Source organism: Macaca mulatta, chromosome 5 (genome assembly GCF_049350105.2).
Source record: "Macaca mulatta isolate MMU2019108-1 chromosome 5, T2T-MMU8v2.0, whole genome shotgun sequence".
Taxonomy (NCBI): Eukaryota; Metazoa; Chordata; class Mammalia; order Primates; family Cercopithecidae; genus Macaca; species Macaca mulatta.
The window spans coordinates 117,221,331-117,242,913 of NC_133410.1; the positions used below are offsets into that span (position 1 = coordinate 117,221,331).

At 37.4% G+C, this 21,583-nt stretch overlaps 1 protein-coding gene and 1 long non-coding RNA gene across 3 annotated transcripts in view; one reads left to right on the forward strand and one right to left on the reverse strand.

Annotated features, from left to right (window-relative positions):
* Positions 1 to 9,023, forward strand: part of SGMS2 (sphingomyelin synthase 2) — a 90,871-nt gene extending 81,848 nt beyond the window's left edge. Inside the window, 2 exon segments of one of the 2 annotated variants that reach the window (NM_001193740.2) lie at positions 2,566 to 2,732; positions 4,336 to 5,220. In NM_001193740.2, the coding sequence (NP_001180669.1) occupies positions 2,566 to 2,732; positions 4,336 to 4,539 (371 nt within the window). In that variant the 3' untranslated portion in view covers positions 4,540 to 5,220. 2 annotated transcript variants of the gene reach the window in all.
* LOC114678375 (uncharacterized) overlaps positions 75 to 21,583 on the reverse strand; it is an 82,574-nt gene continuing 61,065 nt past the window's right edge. Inside the window, exon 2 of the long non-coding RNA XR_013417263.1 lies at positions 75 to 4,535. This is a non-coding gene — a long non-coding RNA (uncharacterized LOC114678375). The remainder of the gene's footprint in view (positions 4,536 to 21,583) is intronic.

Below are 21,583 nucleotides of genomic sequence, written 5' to 3' on the forward strand. Positions count from 1 at the left end.
ACTGAAAACCAACTGATATTAACTGTATTAGTCTGTTTTCACACTGCTGATAAAGACATAACCAAGACTGGGTAATTTATAAAGAAAAGTGGTTTAATGGACTCACAGTTTCATGTGGCCGAGGAGGCCTCACAATCATGGTGGAAGGCAAAAGCCACATCTTACATGGCAGCAGACAAGAGAGAATGAAAACCAAGCAAAAGGGGTTTCCCCTTATAAAACTATCAGATCTTGTGAGACTTATTTACCACCACAAGAACAGTATGGGGAAAACCACCCCCGTGATTCAGTTATCTCCCACCAGGTCCCTCCCACAACACATGAGAATTATGGGAGCTACAATTCAAGATGAGATTTGGGTGGGGACACAGCCAAACCATATCATTAACAATATTAGCAAATAGACATAATACTTACTCTGTCCCAGGCACTATTCTAGGGCCTTGATGTAAATTAACTCATTTGATCCTTACAACCACCATCTGAGGGATGCATTACTTTTTTCCCATTTTTCAGATGAGTAAACTTAAGCATAGAGAAAGTGATTGGCCACAGTGCATAGCCATCATTTGGAGAAGCAGGTATTCAGGTTGAAGCAGGCTGAATCCAGAGGTTTTGCTTTTAATTTCTTGGCTATGTTTAGAACTTTGGAAATTCAAGCTGGTTGACTCTATTGTACTGCCAAGGAATAGTATACTTATCTATAAGCAGGGACATTGCTCATTATTGTACATTCTTTCACCTCAGAGCAACAGCAAGGCAACTTGTGATTGATTTTATACTTTAATGAAGGCCACTCAGTATGTAGAGACATTTTTCCCCAAGACATTATTTTGACTAGAGGTTTCTAAAATTGTGTAAATTTATATGTAGCATGCAAAGAATACCATTTTGCTTTCTCCAATTTTTGGTGAGAAATAAAGGGACATATCTGTAATACTTAACACAAACTCAATTTTATAGTCAATTCTGTATATAAGCAGAGCATTCCATGTTTATGTCTGCTTTCTTTCTAGGCAATTAGGAAAAACATTTATCTTCTAAATTATACTGTACGTTCTTGTTCTGAGTAAGCAGTGGTTCCAGTGGTTTCTTTGAAAAGTCTGCTTCTAGAATTAGATGCATCATTTATATATATATTTTTACTTTCCGCCTTTTGATCAGTTTGGACTCTTTCCTTCTTTGCTGTGTTGTCATAAGTAGATTTAAATTTAGTTGTGAGAGCACATGAAAATGTGGCACCAGGACCATTTTGGGGTTAACAAGGGAGGGCTTCATACAGTCGTGCAAATATTATAATTGGGGTGTAGATTCCTGATAAAATTAGCCTGGAGAAATCAGACTAGCTGTTAGTGCCAAACATCTGGCTAGTAGAGAACAGTGTTTTGGTTTTTCACATTGCCACCCTACCAAGTCCATTGTCTCTATTATTTAATGCCTCCTAGGGCTAGAATTCCACACAGACAGTGATGTTAACTACTATTTGTGTCATCATCTAGCTCATTGTTATCCCTAGGGGATGAATGAGAAAGTAAGAGGATTACCATTTTGCCATTTCTATTTCAAAACACCTTCTATTCAATCTTTTCTTTGGGTCAGCCAGTGTTCTCAGTTGATGAGTGGTGGGCCCAATGTGGTAGCATAATAGGAAATACATTTTTATGTGAAAGCACTGCTGGGGTTTCCAGCCATTCCTAAAACCTCACTTGCAATTCCATGAGTAGTAAAAAGAGGATTCAGGCCACCTCTATACCTACTCCAGCTTTGCTTCTTGTGAATAAACAAATGCAAAATAGTTCTAGTTTGCCCAAACATTTTGAACTTCTAAGGTAAATACCAGATGACCTATACATTGGGAAGCAGGATTGCTAAGAGACCTTAGTGAGTGCCATAGTTGTTTCTTACAGCTGGTAAGTAGAATGAACTTTTAAGTGGCCTTACCAGGAAGGCTGAGTCCACAAGTGAATGGTCAGGAATCCTAACCTTTACAGAGGGAATGTTTTATAGTTGCTATTGGCAATAACAGTGTAAAATTGCTGAGAATCAAAATACTGCTAGCCACAATGCCATTCCTTCTGACGCCCTTACCCTACACATACCCCTGGAGAACTAATATAAATTTAAAACCTGAAATTACTCCTGTTTTCCCATTTCCCTCCTTATTTTCATAGACAACCACCTTTTCTTTTGACCCCTACTATCTTTCTTTCCAGTGGGAAAGTGGCTCCTTTATGTGAGCCAGTATGCAATTCCAGCCAACCTAATAAACAATTCTGTTCTCTTTCTTATGAAACAGCTTATTCACATGGGCAAGGCCTAGAATGTCTAGTGTTACCAGCTTCCCCAGCGAATGACTATTACGCCCACTGCCAGGGAGCCCCTCTGCCTCCCTCCTACCTGAGCAGATCCTGGGCAGTTCATAGTGACTCAGTTTACGTTATCAGTTTTCTCCTTCTGGTGACCTCTTGATCCTGGGTTATTCTACCTAAGGTCGTTAGGACAGACTGTAATCATTATATTCATCTCTGGGAATCTTATTAACTCTGTAATTTTTCTGCTGTCCAGATTCGCCTCGTCACTTCTGGTGGTATCATTTAATCTGCTGGCTGCTGAGTGCTGCCGGGATCATCTGCATTCTTGTAGCACATGAACACTACACTGTCGATGTGATCATTGCTTATTATATCACAACACGACTGTTTTGGTGGTACCATTCAATGGCCAATGAAAAGGTGAGAGCAGTGAAGATGCTTGGATAATTTCTTTGCTTTGAATGCAGTGGACCCTTTTCATGTCATGGGGTTTTAGATAGCTTAATGGGGATAACTGATGTTGCCACATTCACTTAAACATATATCCATTACTGCTTTTTAAAATAAAGCAAAGAACTTCACAAATATGAATGCCATTTATGGATAAAGATGCCATAAGGTTATGGAGCACAGTGCATCACTAACTCAGGTAATTTACACTAGAATGAAGAAATATATGTACTAAATTAAAATTTAGGAACCTTCTCTGTAAAAGCATTGTAGTGCAGCTGGGTAAGACATAATCCCTGCCTTCAACTTAAATTAATTTTAAGGAGAAGGTAACAGCTATTTAAAAAAATTTTTTTTTTTTTATTTTGAGACAGTCTCGTTCTATTGCCCAAGCTGGAGTACAGTGGTGCAATCTTGGCTCACTGCAACCTCCACCTTCCAAGTTCAAGCGATTCTTGTGCCTCAGCCTCCCAAATTGCTGGGATTACAGGTGCACCCCACCACGCCTGGCTAATTTTTATTTTGTATTTTTAGTCGAGACAGGGTTTCACCATGTTGGCCAGGCTGGCCTTGAACTCCTGACCTCAAGTGATCCTCCTGCCTCAGCCTCCCAAAATGCCAGGATTACAGGCGTGAACCACCTTGCCCGGCTGATAGCAGCTATTGTTTAAAATCACAAACTAAATAGCTTATGAATGACTGGATTTGGTATATCCTCTGGTGATAATGGTGCTCTCTGGCTTCCCTTCCGATTCTTCTTCATTTGCTACTGCTGCTTCCTTGTTTCCAGATACCCTTTTCTTTCTTCTCCCATTCATACTTAAAGAGCTAGCTCAAATGCCACCTCTTTTTTCTGTAACTCTTGCTCTCTTCCTCTGGTCCCAAGGCAGAATTATTCCTCCCAGTCTCTGTTTTCTCCTAGTCTTGGTAAGTGTCCTTGGTATAATAGAGTTGGTCTGTGTACCATGACTTACTTATCTTTGAATAGACTTGCCATATTGTCAATTTGGAGAATTTGTGAGCAATTGAAATATGACATTTCCAAAGGATCGACATCCAACTCTTGGTGTCCACTAATAAATGCTCTTTCTATGGATTACTTTATTTCTCTTTGTAGCTCTGTTTCCTATTTTGTAGTCTCCTATTTCCATCTTCCTTCTTACACTTCCATCTAGTTGACTGCTGACAACACTGAACCAAAATTTTCATCTTTCCTCTTAAATGTGTTCAACCTTCTGAGCTCTTCTTTCACTCTTTGACCCCTAGATTTGATCACTCACACATCCTGAAAATTATTCCTCCTGAGTAATTCTGACATCCACTCCCAGAGTCTCCATTCTTACTGGAATTGCAGGCAGAAGAAATTGCATGAGCCACAAAGGAAGGCAAGACACCTAGGTGTGTTAGGGGACCGGAGTCATGGTAGAGTTAGGGAAAGGACATGAAAATCATTACTGCTATGTGATCTGAATTCTGTTTTCCTTAGGTTACAGTGAATGCCAATTTAAGAAAATAATTAGGATGCAAATTGAGAAAGATATGTCTCATTTTACTTTTTTTCTACCATTTGCAGAACTTGAAGGTCTCTTCACAGACTAATTTCTTATCTCGAGCATGGTGGTTCCCCATCTTTTATTTTTTTGAGAAAAATGTACAAGGCTCAATTCCTTGCTGCTTCTCCTGGCCGCTGTCTTGGCCTCCTGGCTGCTTCAAATCATCATGCAAAAAGTATTCACGTGTTCAGAAGATTGGTGAAGACAATGAGAAATCGACCTGAGGAGCAAAACAAAGGCATCAGCTCTTACACCAAAAGAGTTAACGCTGTAACCAAAGGTATAGTTTTGTTTTTTATTTTAGGAGAACTGACTGGTAAATGAAGAAATGGACCAAATTTTGTGTAAATGAATAGAAAGATGAACAAAGTATTACCCTTTGACTGCTTTTCTTCTTCATCCCGAGAAAGATACATTCTCTTGCAGCTCTTCATTCATTGGTGACAAGCCCCCACCCTGGGACTTTACTAATGAGCTTGTTAAAGAGGTGCCAAAGAACATATTCCTCCTTTCTTTATTCTTTCTCCACCAAAACCCTCTACTTCAGAATTTTTTCAGGATATTTTTCCTCCCAAGGTCAGAAGAATGTGTTAATATTTTAAATAAAATATCTGGACATCTACAGCCACTGTGTAAATAGAACAGCCTAATATTGAGAGTGGTTTCTAGCATTAGGTTTAGCAAGGGGAAGATCCACGGGTTGTGCGTCAGCTTTGGGTGAATTTTGTTTCTACCCTGTCACGTGGAAAGTTAGGGTTGAGTCCAGGAGTGCACACTGCTGCTGCCACCCAACGCGCTATGTATCACTTTTAATTTGTTTTGTTTTGTTTTGTTTTTAAAAGATCATTTTATCTTAAAAAGGAAAGCTGATCCAAGTAAACATGAAAGTATTTGACACACCCCACAGATTTTACATGTGTGTAAACGTTTCACTTTAAAATCTCTATGACAGACACACAGGAAACATGAGGTGGTTTCTGTTAATGAGTGGCCCTTGAGTACACACTTAGATGCTGTCTGCCCTGTAAATTTGGATCTGGTGCCCCAGGGCAGTCAACTCTTCTAGCATAGGCTGAAAACACATGTGTGTCAACTGAGGCTCACGCCACTTGGGGAATGAGCCTGTTTCCCTTCCAGGCCAGGCCCTGGTGTGAGATCAATTTTAGGGCTCCTAATTGGAGCACAGAAATATATTTGGTCAAATTTCATTGAAGGTGATTTCTTCCTTTTTATATTGTACTTTATGGAAAAACCAAGATGGAACCTGAAAGTTAATGTATCCTTGCTAAAAATGTGTCCTTGCTTTTAGCAAGAGACTCAGCTTCTCATAACTAGTCCTAAGGACATTTGCCACAATTGAGTAATTTTACTTCTACCCTGTGAAAATAACATGGTGCTGCACTATAACATACTCTCGGAATCAGTGTGTTAGTTACAGCTACACAGTGAAGGGGGATAACTGTTTCTAAATTTCTTTAAGGTGATGCCAAAAAAATGGATTAAAAAAATCTGATCAGATTTAATGTTATCAGATTTAGTGCATTATTTAATGCTATTGAATCTTTTGGATAATTCTTGGCTTAATTTCTTAACTACTTTTGAAGGTTGATTTGCAAGACTTTTAGAAACCTTAGAAAAGTTTTAAGGTTGCAAAGTTATCAACACTAGGGCAGAGGGTGGAGAGGCCAATGCGGGTAGAAGGAGGCAGTTATGTTTATATTGAAGGTGAAATTTGTCTTTCATTTGGAATGGAAAACATTCCCAAATTTATCATTATAAACTAGTCAGCCTTGACTGCACAAAATTGACCTTTAAATTGCTTGAGAAAAGCACAATGCAAATCGTTCAGAAGGGTCAACATTCTTCGGTGCTAAAATCTTGTGTATGTTTTCAGAATGGCTTTTTCTGTGTGTCATAGAATAATCACTAAAGGAAAGGTAGTTGAATTTAATGTCATGAAGCAAGACTCTTTAATTCAGTTATTTTAAACAAGAATTAAAACCCCAAACATTCTTGGCAGGCTTTGAAGCACACTGAATTTTCCAGTATTTCTTATTAAATACACCAATAATAAACATATGCCTAGTTTACCTGATAAGTTTAGACATAATTCTATATAATGTTCACTTATATTCACTTATTAAATAGCAAAACTTGTGCAAGAACAAGGTGTTCTACTTGAAAACACTGATTTTTAAGTTCCTGTTGCCTGATTATAAAGAAAATAATCTGACACAGAAGCCTGGATTTTACTCTCCTAACACTGGTGTTTTCCTTGAGCCTCTAATTCAAATAAGACAAATCGATACACCTTACAACCTTATTCAGCTGTGTCTGGATAACCCACCTTTCGTCTATTGAATAAAAAAAAGTGTTTAAACTCAATAAATAAAAAAAAAATTGTGTACCAATTACTACAGACCCCCTGAAACAGTAAGCCTTGGATTTTAGTCAAGTAATCCAGTTTTTTAATTTAAAAAAAAACCCCATCACCTTTTAAAGAACTTTAAAAACACCTGTGATGCCAGTGTGGCCACTGCCACTGCCATGTCTTTACACGCATGTGTCGTATAGCTCTGTCATTCAGTTGAGGAAGTCCATGGTTTGCAAATAAGGGTGGGAGAATCAAAATTTCAGGATGGTAAAAAAAAAAAAAAAAACATAGTAAAACCCATTTACATATAGGAAAGAAAACTTGACCTTCAACCCAGTGTGCCACTTTGGGATATAAAACAAGTATGATCTTGCCTTTGAAATCATAAATGTTTGGAGCACCTATTCTTTGCCAGTTAAGATACATATCTTATTATCCCTTTTTTTGTTTTTAAGTCTGTGCTCCTGTTGAAGCTTTTCCTGTAATTTAGGTTGTCTGTGAAATACCTATAACATATAATTCCTACAGAGTATGCCACATTTTTTTCCTAAATGATTTCAAATGAAGTTCTCTCAGATCCTATCATTGAACTCGTCCACTAGATCTGAAAATAAAGCATCCTTTCCCGAGTCCACTTGAACTAATTGTGAATTTGTTACTTAACTTACTGGCATCTTGGGAAACAAGTTTTGCTGTGGAAGGAAGGCTGTTTTGAGAGTGAGCATTGAGTCTACTCTGGTTTGTGGATGACATTGCATTAGGGTTCTTTGCTGTATTACCAGTGCCCCCTTGTGGCAATATACTTTATGACTAGGAATGCAAACACCACTTTTAAAAGCCTGTTTTCAAGTTTTTGAAAGGCATTTGTTTTCTGTTATGTGTGCCAATAATCTGAAAGTATCATGTGAAAGGAATTATTTTAAAAGCATTTTAAACCTTTCCCAAAGGTAAAATGTGCTCAGATGATAGGCACGTGTAATTCTAACCTTTTATCCATTTGATCAAAGAAATTTGTAGAACATTTTTACCTCTCATGATCACAATCATTAGTGTCTCCCTTTATAACGATCTATATTTTGTTTACTTTGAAACACCAAATTTGTTGTCTTGTTTTTTTTTTACATGACAGAACTCATGCAGTTTCTTTTTTCATTGAAAGTTCATATCTTGCCCCTTAAATAGTTTGAACATTTCTTTCCTAATTATTTTTTGTTTTTGTTCTGCACTGTAAAACTGATTAAAACTTTAAGCCAATCTTAATGCACTAGCCTCTGTAGTGTAAGGAAGTGTGAGAAGGAATTTCTTAATGAGTTTACATGTTTAAATCAAGCATATTATAAGTTATATGCCATGTGTTGAAGGCTTTTCTATTTATATATATAAAGATTTTTAGTATTTGTTTTTAATGTCCTTGTGTTGCAATAATTTAACGCCTTTGACTCAGTTGCTGAAAATATTTCTTCTATAAAGAAGTGCTCTTGACTTCAACACCCAAACACTGAAAATCATGTCAATGGTACCCAAAGATAAGTTTTTATACAGATACACACCTTATAAGTTCTGATTTATTTTCTTACTCATTAATCTATGCTATGTTCTAAATAAATCATGAATGAGAAGAGTGCTTTATTGTGGAATTATTTAAAACTGTCCTTTAAAAGAAAAAGAGGAAATGATGAACAAAAACTAATCTAATTGCCAAGTTGGAATTCATTATTTAATTTACCTCCTATGCAATGATTAATGCTGCAAAACGTATGGTTATGTTACCGTATATTCACAAAAGAAATATTATTACAAGGTTTCAGAGGTAGCCAATTGCATTCTTTTGGAAATTTACTGTACTGTTTCAATGTGTTAAGTGCCTTGTTGTAAAGTAAAATTTTAAGTCTAGAATTCATTATTTTCCTGACATATATTTTTCATTATATCTACTGTATGCTATTGTGATAGTTTTATGAAATGCTTACATTTTAATCAAGTATGTAAATTTCAGAAGCTCTTTTCTCCTACCCACCAGTACCTTAATCATTGGTTTATCACATTGGATTCAAATTCAGGTTCCTTTTTTGATAAAGAGGAAATTTGTTTTCCATGCTTGTGATTTTGTGTTTGTAAACATTTCAGGAGGAATTTAGGAGTGTAACTATAGTTTATACTTCTAAAATGTTGTCTTACATTTACATTTTTAAGTGCCTAACTGTTGAAACTGATTTATGTTTCTCTTCTAAAGGGGATATGTGTACTTGGTTTCTAATCTCTTTGGTTTTGCTTTTTTAAAAATGCAAGAGCCTATACTTTGTATTTACCTAATAAACCACAATGATATCAACAGTCTTTTCAAAATTATTACTGTTTCTTTCCATTTACAAAATGTGTCATTTTTAAAAGAGTTCTAGTTTTAGAGTACTTGTTAAAACCACAAGAGGGATATTTTCTTCAAAGACTATTTTTAAAATAAAGTAATAACTTTCAATTAATGGATTTAAGGTGAAAAATAATTCAGAACAATACAAGGTCATTCATGGAGAAGAAAATCACACATTCCATGATTCTGATTTTCACTGTTCACAAGAGGACAAAGTCACTCATGAAAAGCAGACCCCTTTTGGTCACTAGGTCTCCTTATGCCTTCACAAGACAGAAGCCTAAGGTAATGTCCTCAACTGGAGTTTGCTAGACATTGCAACAGCAAGGTGCAGAAAGTTGGTTTTGAACCTGCTGATGACAAATGCCCCTCCTCCAAGATAAATTTTGTAAAAGCAATTCAGTGGGGTGAAGTGAATAGGATAAGATAATAAGGTTCAAAGAGTAAGTTACAGGAGATAGTCCATGCTTTATCCTTGGATTGTCTAGAAATGATAGAGCATAGATCAGAATAGTTTTTCTGCCACCTCCACTCAGACCTTGGATGAAAAGCTCATCACAGTGATGTTCTGATTATCCTGTGGAAACACTGGCATGCTGATTTTGCTGGCCACATAGCTTCAAAGGCTGCCCTTATCTAGAATGCAGTGTGCAAGAAACTAATGTGAACTCTTGTTTGTCGTGCAAGGGACTAACAGGAACTTTTACTAAGGGGCTAATTCATTCTGGGTTCCATTTGTTTTCTTCATACAAAAGCTCTTGAGTGTGCCTCCTATGAGAGAATAAAACTCTCTGGGGATTTTTGAAAGTTCTGAGGATAGTGAAGTCTTTTAAAGTAGTACTCTGTCTCTTACTCCAATAAGGAATCAATAGGAACTTTACAACTGTAGTTAAAGTGGCATTTTCAATCACACTAATCATGGGCAAGTTTCATAAGTAATAAAACCACTTTGAAACAAAAAAGAATGGTGATCATTCATGCTTGGTTTGAGATCTCTACCTCACAGCTGTTGATTTTAGAATCAGAGTGTAGTGGTGTGTCCAAACAAGTTTTGCCACCAGGATTAGATGCTAGTCTCACTAGAAAGTGAATTTAAATTCACTTACTTCAACCCCCATCCCATCCCCACCACATTTAAAGGTAGCAAAGTATCATCTGTATGATCCATATGCCTACTCAACGACGGACTCAGCTTCAAGTCTGTAAGGTTTTTTGATTGCAGGTCATTACAGTCTTGACCCTGCGCAATGCCTTCAGTCTCTTCAGATGATCGTGCTATTAAGAGGTCACCACAACTTTTAATAATGTTCATCTTCTCTGATATTTTGAATCTCCTGCTGAGACATAGGAAGACAGGAAACTAGACTATGTTCACAAACCATTTGAGTGATTCTGTGTGCCATGCACTAGAGCTGCTGATACATAAAATTCCTGACATCAAAGTGGGAATGTCTGCACTGTAAGACTCGTCCATAACTCCTAAGTCACATCATAATAAATTCAATTGCATAAAATATATGCAAGTCTTAGGAAATGTTTGTAAGTTTTAAGAAGTGTTGGTCAGGGCCTTCACAGCCAGCTAGATGTTCCAGAAGTGGAAGTGAATTGCTTTTCTGGATGCATTGTCACTGAATTTTACCATTATTTTCTATTTAATATTTTAGCAAAATCGCAAAATAGACATCAAATTTTATCTCATCCAAAGGTTGGGAGAGGTGATGTGCCATGGTCTCTGAGCATCCATCCAGACATTTTTTGCTGGGCATGCTGAGTGCAAGGCCCTAACTCCTGTTTCCCAGGCCATTTCTCAGGATTGTATTTGCAGTAAGCAATGTTAAGTAATGAGGTAGCATATCACCCTAAATAAGAGAAGTCAATTTTTCTGTTTACTGTAAAGCAGTAAAAACGCCAAGCTCAGTGGTCCTCAGTTGAGTTGCAAACCCACTACATATGTAACATCTGTCTTGACCTCTCCAAGTCATCCCTATGGGATTTGAGAGACAAGGGAGCCAAAGGGACCATGCTGACACTTTGGCTACTGCTATGCTATGCGTAGTGAAGTCCTTTGTCTCTGACTCAGGAGTCTTGTGTCTTCTCCCAGTGTCCAATGAAACAGGAATCAGGCTAACTTGTGGGCTTGTAAGTAAAGTCACAGATGCTTCAGAGACTGACATGTAAATTTTATTTTCTTCTAATACATAAGAATATCAGAAGTGTAATACTGTATTACTAATATAAGTTAGGATAGTAATGGATTATGTATTACTATGTGTGTGTATATAGATATATATATAATGCACATTTAATCCATATGTGGCACCTGTAATCAAACAGCATTTTACAGTTAACGCTTGACATACATTCTTTAATCTTCACAAAACCCTGTGAAGTAAGCAAGGCAAGAGAAGGTGACCTCATTTTATGACATGAAAGGGTTCATAAATGTTAGAGCTAGAACTTGAGTTTTGTTTTTGTGGGCTACAGCTTGCTGCATAATTACTATGGTTACCATCACCGTTTGTTAGGGTTTTGTTAGGAAATTAGTTTCAGAAGCAAACTGTCCTTGGGCCAGGTTCTTTGTCACATGCTACAGATTTTTCTTACAATTCACTACATTTCAAAGGGGAGAAAAGTTGACTCCTAGTGCAAAATGACCTTGAAGGCAAAAGAATCCTCAAGAATCCTCAAGTGTCTGAGCCCCACAAATTTGTTAGAATAAAGCAAACTCACTGTTAATGAGTTTTAATGTCATATGTCTAAGATTATGTTTCCAAAGCCCCCACTCTGCCTGTCTTTCCTACATTTGTGCACACTAATCAGATACATGAATTGTTTGGCCATAATCTCTCCAGAAACTTCCAGAAAAGTGAAAGATGAATTGCTAGTGTGGAAATGTATTTTTTCTAATGGAAGATTTCATTCACTAATCTATGGTACCCTTGACCATGGGTTAAAAGTGATCCCGTTATCCCAGTCCCAAGTATTAGGTTGGTGCAAAAGTAATTGCAGTTTTTGCCATTGCTTTTAATTTCAAAAAACACGATTACTTTTGCAACAACCTAATAACTACAGCTGATCCAGCACAGCGACACAATATGTTTAGTACCATCCTGTACTACCAACAAAGTTACTGTATTTCACCAGTAACTAGTGAGTTGATTTTTTAATAACCTGCCTAAATATTGGAGAGAATATCAGAGTTTGGGCAGTTCTCAAGAGCATTTTGAGATTAAATTATATCAGAGTTCAGTTCAAAAACAGAAATAATTGTTCAATGTTGTTTTGTATAGCAGCCTTTACAAAAGAAGTGGTGACAAGACTTCTCCTGGAGCTATATAAAATGAAATTGCCCAAACTGAAAAAAATTGCAAATATATGGGAATTAATCAACGCACTTAACCAGTGGATCAAAGAAGAAAGTGCAAGGGGAATTTGAAAATATCTTGAGACATAACGAAAATACAGCATACCAAAACTATGGGATGCAGCAAACACAGCACTGAATGAAATGTATAGCTGTAAATGCATATGTTTTAGAAAAGAAGAAATCAATAATGTAACTTTAGATCTTAAGGGACTTGAAAAAGAAGACCAAATAAAATTCAAAGTTAGCAGGAGGAAGGAAATAATAAAGACTGGAGCAGAGATAAATAGAGAATAGAAAAATAATAGAAAAATCAATGAAATGAAAAACTGGTTCTTTGAAAAGAGCAACAGAATTGACAAACCTTTAGCTAGACTGCCTAAGAAGAAGGCTCAAATTACTAAAATCATAAATGAAAGTGGAGATATTACTACTGATTATACAGAAATAGGTTTATAAGAGTACAATGAACAAATGTACACAAAACCTACCAGTATTGAATCATGAAGCAATAGAAAATCTGAACAGACCTCTAATTAGCAGGGAGGTAGAATGAGTAATCAGAAACTTTCCAACAAAGAAAACCCTGAACCGTGGCTTTGTTGGTGAATTCTACTAAGCATTTAAGGAAAAAGTAGCCAGACATGGTGGCTCATGCCTGTAATCTCAGCTCTTTGGGAGGCTAAGGTGGATGGATCACTTGAGCCCAGGAGTTTGAAACTAGCCTGGACAACATAACAAAACCCCATCTTTATAAAAAAAAAAAAAAAATTGGGCATGGTGACACGTGCCTGTGGTCCCGGCTACTTGGGCACAAAGTAGGAGGACTGCTTGAACCTGGGAGGTTAAGGCTGCAATGAGCTGTGATCATACCACTGAACTCCAGCCTGGGCAACATAGCAAGATCCTGTCTCAAAAAATAAAGAATTAAAACCAATCCTTCTCAGACATTTCCAGAAAGAGGAAAGAACACTTCCTAATTCAGTCTATGAAGCCAGAGTTATCACCAATACCAAAGCCAGACAAAAACACTACAAAAAAAAAAAAAAAAGACTAATATCCCTTATAAACATTGGCATAAAAATCTTCAACAAACTACTAGTCAGCTGAATTCAGCAGCATATTAAAAGGGATATATAACAAGACCAAATGGGATTTGTTCCTGAAATGCAAGGATGGTTTAACATGAAAATCAATCAACATAATACATTACATTAACAGAACGAAGGGTGAAAAGGACATGATCATTTCAATTGATGCAGAAAAAGCATTTTACAAAATTCAACATTCTTTCATGATAAAACTAAACAAACTAGGAATAAAAGGAAGTTACCTCAACATAAGGAAGTTATTATGAAAAAGCCAGTTAACATCGTGCTCAATGGTGACTAAAACCTTTTCCCCTAAAAGGGAAATGTCAAGAATGATCAGGAACAAGTGAAGAATACCCAGTTCTCCACTTGCATTCAACATAATATTGGAAGTTCTTGCCAGAGCAATTAAGCAAGAAAAAGAAATGAGGCATTGAAATTGGAAAGGAACAAGTAAAATTAACCATTTGCATACGACATGATCTTATATGTTAAAAAATAAAAATTCAACAGAAAAACTTGTGTAGATTTCAAATCATATGAGTCTGAATGAAAAATTAAAAATAAAAAAATAAATTTTAAACTGTTTAATGGATGAATTCAGCAAATTTGCAGACAAAAACACACAATCAGTTGTTTGTATGCACTAACAATGAACAATCTGAAAAAGAAATTAAGAAAATAATTTCATTTATAATAGCATCAAAAGAATAAAGTACTTTGGAATCAATTTAACCAAGGAGGCAAAAGACTTGTGTGCTGAAAGTACAAAACATTGCTGAAAGAAATTAAAGATCTAAATAGATGGGAAGACATCCCATGTTCATGGATTAGAATACTTGATATTGTAAAGATGACAATATTACCCAAAGCAATCTACAGATTCAATGCAATCTCTATGAAAATATCAATGGTGTTTTCTATAGATATAGAAAAACCTGTCTAAAAATTCATATGAAATCTCAAGGGACTAAAATAGTAGCCAAATTGTTTGTCAGTATAGCTAAATTTTTCAAAATAGCCAAAAGTATTGAAAAAGGAATGGTTGGAGAACTCATATTTCCTTATTTCAAAACTTACTATAAATGTACAGTAGTCAAAACAGTGTGGTACTGGCACAAGGACAGACATATAGACTAATGGGATAGAATAGAGACCCCTGAAATAAACTCTCACATATATATAGTCAGTTGACTTTCAATAAAGGCGCTAAGACCATTAGATGGAGAAAGGATTGGGGCAGGCGGGAGGGATTGCTGTTTTTGTTGCTGCTGTTGTTGTCTGTTTGTTTGTTTTGAGACACAGTCTCACTCTGTCACCCAGGCTGTAGTGCAGTGGCACAATCTCAGCTCACTGCTACCTCGGCCTCCTGGGTTCAGGCAATTCTTGTGCCTCAGCCTCCCAAGTAGCTGGGACTACAGGTGCGTGCCACCACACCCAGCTAATTTGTGTATTTTTAGTAGAGATAAGATTTCGCTATGTTGGCCAGGCTCGTCTTGAACTCCTGGCCTCAAGTGATCTGCCTGCTTTGGCCTCCCAAAGTGCTGGGATTATAGGTGTGAGCCACCATGCCTGGGCAGGATAGTGTTTTTAACAAACAGCTCTGTGAAAATTGGAAATCCACATACAAAAGAATGAAGTTAGACTCTTACCTGATACCCCATACAAAAATTAATGCAAAAAATGGATCAAAGACCTAAATTTAAGAGCTAAAACTATGAAACTCTTAGAAGAAATAGATGAAGCTCTTTATGACCTTGGACTGTGTACTTATTAAGTATGATATCAGAAGAATAGGCAATAAAAAACAGATAAACTGAAATTTATCAAAATTTACTTTATTACATCAAATTACAATATGAAGGGAGCAAAAAGACAATCCACAGAATGACAGAAAATAGCTGCAAATCCTGTATCTGGTAAAGCAGTCGTCTCCAACCTTTTGGCACTAGGGACTAGTTTTGTGAAAGACAATTTTTCCACGGACTAGCAGGGAGGAGGGAGATGATTTCAGGACAAAACTGTTCCAACTCAGATCATCAGGTAATAGATTCTCATAAGAAGCATGCAACCTAGATCCTTCGCATGCACAGTTCACAATAGGGTCAGCACTCCTGTGAGAATCTAATGCCACCACTCATCTGAAAGGAGGTGGAATTCAGGCGGTCATGCATGCTCACAGGCCACTCACCTCCTACTATACAGCCCAGCTCCTAACAGGCCACGGACTGGTACCAGTCTGCAGCCTGAGGGTTGGGGACCCCTATGATAAAGGATCATATTCAGAATATCTAAAATGATCCTACAACTCAGCAACAACCAAACAACCGCTTTCAAAAATGGGCAAAGGATTTGAATAGACATTTCTCCAAAGAATATATGTAAATGTCTAGAAAGCATATGAGAAGATGCTCAGTATCATTAGTCATTAGAAAAATACAAGTCCAAAACCACAATGAGATACACTTTACTACCATTAGGATGGCTATTAAGGAAAAGACAAACAGAAAATGACAAGTGTTGGTGAGGATATAAAGATATTGCATTCGCCATTTACAGAACCCATTAAAAAATAATAAAAGAAATTGCAACCCTTATTGTTGCTGGTGGGAATGTAAAATAATGCAGCTTCTGTAGAGAACAGCATGTTGGGTCCCCAAAAGAATTACCATATAATCCAGCAATTTTACTCCTCTGTATGTAGCCAAATAAATTGAAATCAAGGACTCAAACAGATATTTGCACACCAGTGTTCACAGTATTTTTCACAGTAGCCCAAAGGTGGAAACAATCTATGTGTCTATCAACAGATGAAAGGATAAACCATGTGATATATGCAACAATGGAGTATTATCCAGCTATTAAAAGGAATGGAATTCTGACACATGCTACAAACATGAGTAAACTTTGAAAATGTTATTCTAAGTTAAATAAGCCAGATACAGAAGGACAAATATATGATTCACCTTAAAAGAGGTACCTAGAATAGGCAAATTCATAAAGACAAATGGAATAGAGCTTGTGACTAAAGGGAAGGGAGAATGACAAGTTGTTGCTTATTAGGTACAGAGTTTCTATTTGGAATAATGAAACACTTCCAGAAATAGTAGTGATAGTTACACAACACTGTGAATGTACTTAATGCCACTGAACTGTACACTTAAAAACGACTAAAATGGTAAATGTTATACATATTTTTACCACAATAAAAAAAACCAAAAAACTCCCGATATTTCAGCATATTTTTAATTGAAAGAAACCGAATATAACTTAGATGTTTACTAGTAGAGGATATGAGTAATAAGTTGTGACATACTTAAATCGATTTCTTAATGGGCTCCATGGTTTGACCTTTGCCCCTTTACAGGCAGCGAAAGTGATTCTGTTAAAATACAAGCCAAATGATTGCATTCCTTCTCAAAAACTCTTCAGTGATGCACCATGTTACTGAGAGTAAAGATCAACATCTCTAAAACGCCCTACATTGCTACCTCTCTGATTCCAACTCTTACCACCTTGCCCTTGCTCTTTCCACCCTAGCCAGGTGGCCTCCTTGTTCCTGGAAAACTCCTAGCACACCTCAGCCTCAGGGCCTTTACACTCACCATTTCCTCTGTCTGGAATGCTCTTTCCCCAGGTATGTAAAAGCCTTCCATCAGGTGATCACCTGTCTATTTAAAAGAGGCCTTCCCTGAACAACCTGAATAAACCACTCCCCTACACACACACACACACACACACACACACACACAAATACCTACCATCCTCTTCATGTGCCTTATTTCCTCCATAGTACTTATCACCAACTGACATTATACATTTGTCCATCTCTTTCTATCTTTTGTAGAGATGGGGTTTTACTATGTTGTGCAGGCTGGTCTCAAACTCCTGGGCTTGAGCAATCCACCCGCCTCAGCTTCCAAAAGTGCTGGGATTACAGGCTTGAGCCACCATGCCTGGCCTGTCCATCTTTTGTCTTCCCCCGCGAAAAACCTCTTCTAAGGGCAAGCACTTTGTTTTGCTTAGATAGTATCCCCAGTGCTGAGAATAGTTCATGACAATTAGTGTACTCCAGTAAAAATGTATTGATGAAGAATCTATTCAGTGAAATTATCAGACAGCTATTAAAAAGGATGAGGCTGATGGATTCTCATTGGCATGGAGAGATTCTCAAAATACACTGGTAGGTTAAAAGAGCAGGTTAATTAACCAAAAGCAGAGTGTGACACCATTTATGGGGGAGGAGGAGGGAAATTATGTAAACATAAGAAATCCAAAAGGATATATCACATTTTTAATACAAATAACTCCGAGAGGTATAAAGGCAAAAGTTGGTGTGTGTGTGTGTGTGTGCATGCACATGTGTGTGTGCATGTGTACACTTTATGTATCAATAGCCTTAGAAATGTACCAGTTCTTTGTGGTATTTATCCTACTGAAATAATCAAAGATGTATATATCCCAGTATGGTTTACAATAGCAAAAAACCTTTAACGAGGGTCAACAACTAGCTATTGGTTAAACTTTGAAATATTTTTAAACAATGGACTAGATTTTTTTGAATTCAAGTGTGAGGAAATAAAAGCCTGCAGGCTAAGCACAGCTGCTGCCTTTTTCCATAAAGCAAATTTTATTGGAAATAGCCATGCCCATTTATTTACTTATTGTCAATGGCTGCTTTCCTACTCCCACGGCAAGCAGAGTTACACAGTTGTGACAGAGACCATATGGCACACAAAATCTGAAATATTTACTATTTGGTCCTTTTCAGGCAAAAACTGCTGATCCCTGGGCTAGAATATAGTAATTAAAAATGATTTGTGGGAGGCAAGAGGATCACTTGAGGCCAGGAGTTCAAGACCAGCCTGGCTAACATGGGAAAACCCTGTCTCTACTAAAAATACAACAACAACAACAAAAATTACCCAGGTGTGGTGGCACACGCCTATAATCCCAGTTACTTGGGAGGCTGAGGCATGAGAATCTGTTGAACCTGGGAGGTGGAGGTTGCACTGAGCCAAGATTGCACCACTGTACTTCAGCCTGGGCAACACAGCAAGACTCTATCTCATAAAATAATAATAATAATAAATTTAAAAACAAATGAGCTGGGCATAGTGGCTTATGCCAGTAATCCCAGCACTTTGGGAGGCCAAGGCAGGCGGATCACAAGGTCAGGAGTTCCAGACCAGCCTGGTTAACATGGTGAAACCCCGTCTCTACTAAAAATAACAAAAATTAGCCGGGTGAGGTGGCATGTGCCTATAATCCCAGCTACTCGGGAGGCTGAGGCAGGAGAATCACTTGAACATGGGAGGCGGAGGTTGCAGTGAGCCAAGATCGTGCCACTGCACTCCAGCCTGGGTGACAGAGTGAGACTCTGTCTAAAAAAAATAAAAAAATAAAACTATTCAGGACATAGGCATGGGCAAACACTTCATGACTAAAACACCAAAAGCGATGGCAACAAAAGCCAAAATAAATAAATGGGATCTAATTAAACTAAAAAGCTTCTGGACAGCAAAAGGAACTATCATCAGAGTGAACAGGCAACCTACAGAATAGGAGAAAATTTTTGCAATCTACCCATCTGACAAAGGGCTAATATCCAGAATCTACAAAAAACTCAAACAAATTTACAAGAAAAAAACAGCCCCATCAAAAAGTGGGCAGAGGATATGGACAGACACTTCTCAAAAGAAGACATTTATGCAGCCAACAGACACATGAAAAAATGCTCATCATCACTAGTCATCAGAGAAATGCAAATCAAAACCACAATGAGATACCATCTCACGCCAGTTAGAATGGCAATCATTAAAAAGTCAGGAAACAACAGGTGATGGAGAGGATGTGGAGAAATAGGAATGCTTTTACACTGTTGGTGGGAGTGTAAATTAGTTCAACCATTGTGGAAGACAGTGTGGCGATTCCTCAAGGATCTAGAACTAGAAATACCATTTGACCCAGCAGTCCCATTACTGGGTATATACCCAAAGGATTATAAATCATGCTACTATAAAGACACACCACACAGTGTGTTTATTTGTGGTACTATTCACCATAGCAAAGACTTGGAACCAACCCAAATGTCCATCAATGATAGACTGGATTAAGAAAATGTGGCACATATACACCATGGAATACTATGCAGCCATGAAAAAGGATGAGTTCATGTCCTTTGCAGGGACATGGATGAAGCTGGAAATCATCATTCTAAGCAAACTGTCACAAGGACAGAAAACCAAACACTGCATGTTCTCACTCATAGGTGGGAGGTGAACAATGAGAACACATGGACACAGGGCAGGCAACATCACACACTGGGGCCTGTTGGGGTTGGGGGCTGGGGGAGGGATAGCATTAGGAGAAATACCTAATGTAAATGATGAGTTAGAGTACAGCAAACCAACATGGCACATGTATACCTATGTAACAAGCCTTCACATTGTGCACATGTACCCTAGAACTTAAAGAATGTAAAAAAAAATTTGTGGGAGAACAACATGGAAAATGTTAATGATACTTTTTCCTCATATACTTATAAATATGTGAATATTATAAATAGGAATATTTATAAAGTTTAGAAATACATAAGACTAGAAGAATATACACATAAATGTTATAAATGATTACCTCTGAGTGGTAAGAATAAAAAGGTGATCGTTGCTCCTTTATAGTTTCCTGCATTTTCAAATTTTCTGTGAAAACTGTATTACCCTTTTAAAAAGCAGAATAAAATATTGGCTTTGAACTATCTGGTTTGCAATGAGTATGTTCTTGCCTAAAAGAAGAAGTAGGTAACCTTTCAATGTCCTTTCTTTGTAAAACTTCATTCTTAGTGAGTTTTAGAAATAAGACTTCATTATTAGGCAAAGGGCCAAGCACAGTTACCTAAACCAGGAGCTAACAACCTTGTGTTAGTTTTTTTTTTTTGTGGTTTTTTTTTTTTTTTCCTTCTTTTTCAAGACAGAGTCTTGCTTTCTTGCCCAGGGTGGAATGCAGTGGCGTGATCTCAGTTCACTGAAACCTCCACCTCCTGGGTTCAAGCAATTCTCCTGCCTCAGCCTCCCAAGAAGCTGGGATTACAGGCATGTGCCACCATGCCCAGCTAATTTTTTTGTTTTTTTAGTAGAGATAGAGTTTCACCATGTTTGCCAGGCTGGTCTCAAACTCCTGACCTCCAGTGATCTGCCTGCCTCAGCCTCCCAAAGTACTGGGATTACAGGCATGGGCCGCCGCACCCAGCCTCCTTGTGTTAGTTTTATTGAAGTAACTGGCTGATACTTTGCCATGTAAATATAATTTATTCTTTCAGATTTTATTGACTAAGCATGCTGTTAATCAGAGGCCAAAGTCAAAGTCCTGAGAATCCACTTAAGAAGAAGAATGTTAGACACCAGAGGAATCTAAGAGTCCTTGTGTTACAACTCTCTCTTTTGACCAGATGAAGAAAACAAATCAGAAATGTTAACAACATACCCTGGCCAACCCAGTTAGATTTGGACAGAGGTCCCCATGTGGTTTCCACGATGATTTCTGCATAGTAAACGGAAGTAAATGAGGAAGAAGTATGGAACAGAGAATTCAGCAACGCTTTGGCCTACACAAAAATAAAACATCAGGAATTGGTAACAATTGTGGCCAGGCTAACTAAAGTGACTAACTATTCCTATGGGCACCCACTTCACAATACATGCATCTCATAAATTAAACCTGCTAAGTCTTCTTACTTTACCATGTCTTTTTCACCAAGATATTGGCTTTGTTTGTTTGTTTTACTGAGGTATAATTTACCTATAGTGAAATGTACAGTTAAGTTTTGACAAGTGCATACATCCAAGTAACCAACACTTCAATCAGAATATAGAACATTTCTACCACCCTAGAAAAAATTTTCAATGTCCTTTCCAGCCAATCCACCCTGTTCTAATGTCTATCACCATAGGTTCATTTTGTTTGTTCCAGAACTTCATATAAATGCAGGTATTTAGTATGTACTCTTGTGCCTCGCTTTTTCACTTGGCATGTTTTTTGATATTTATCCACGCTGTAGAGTGTGTCATAGCTG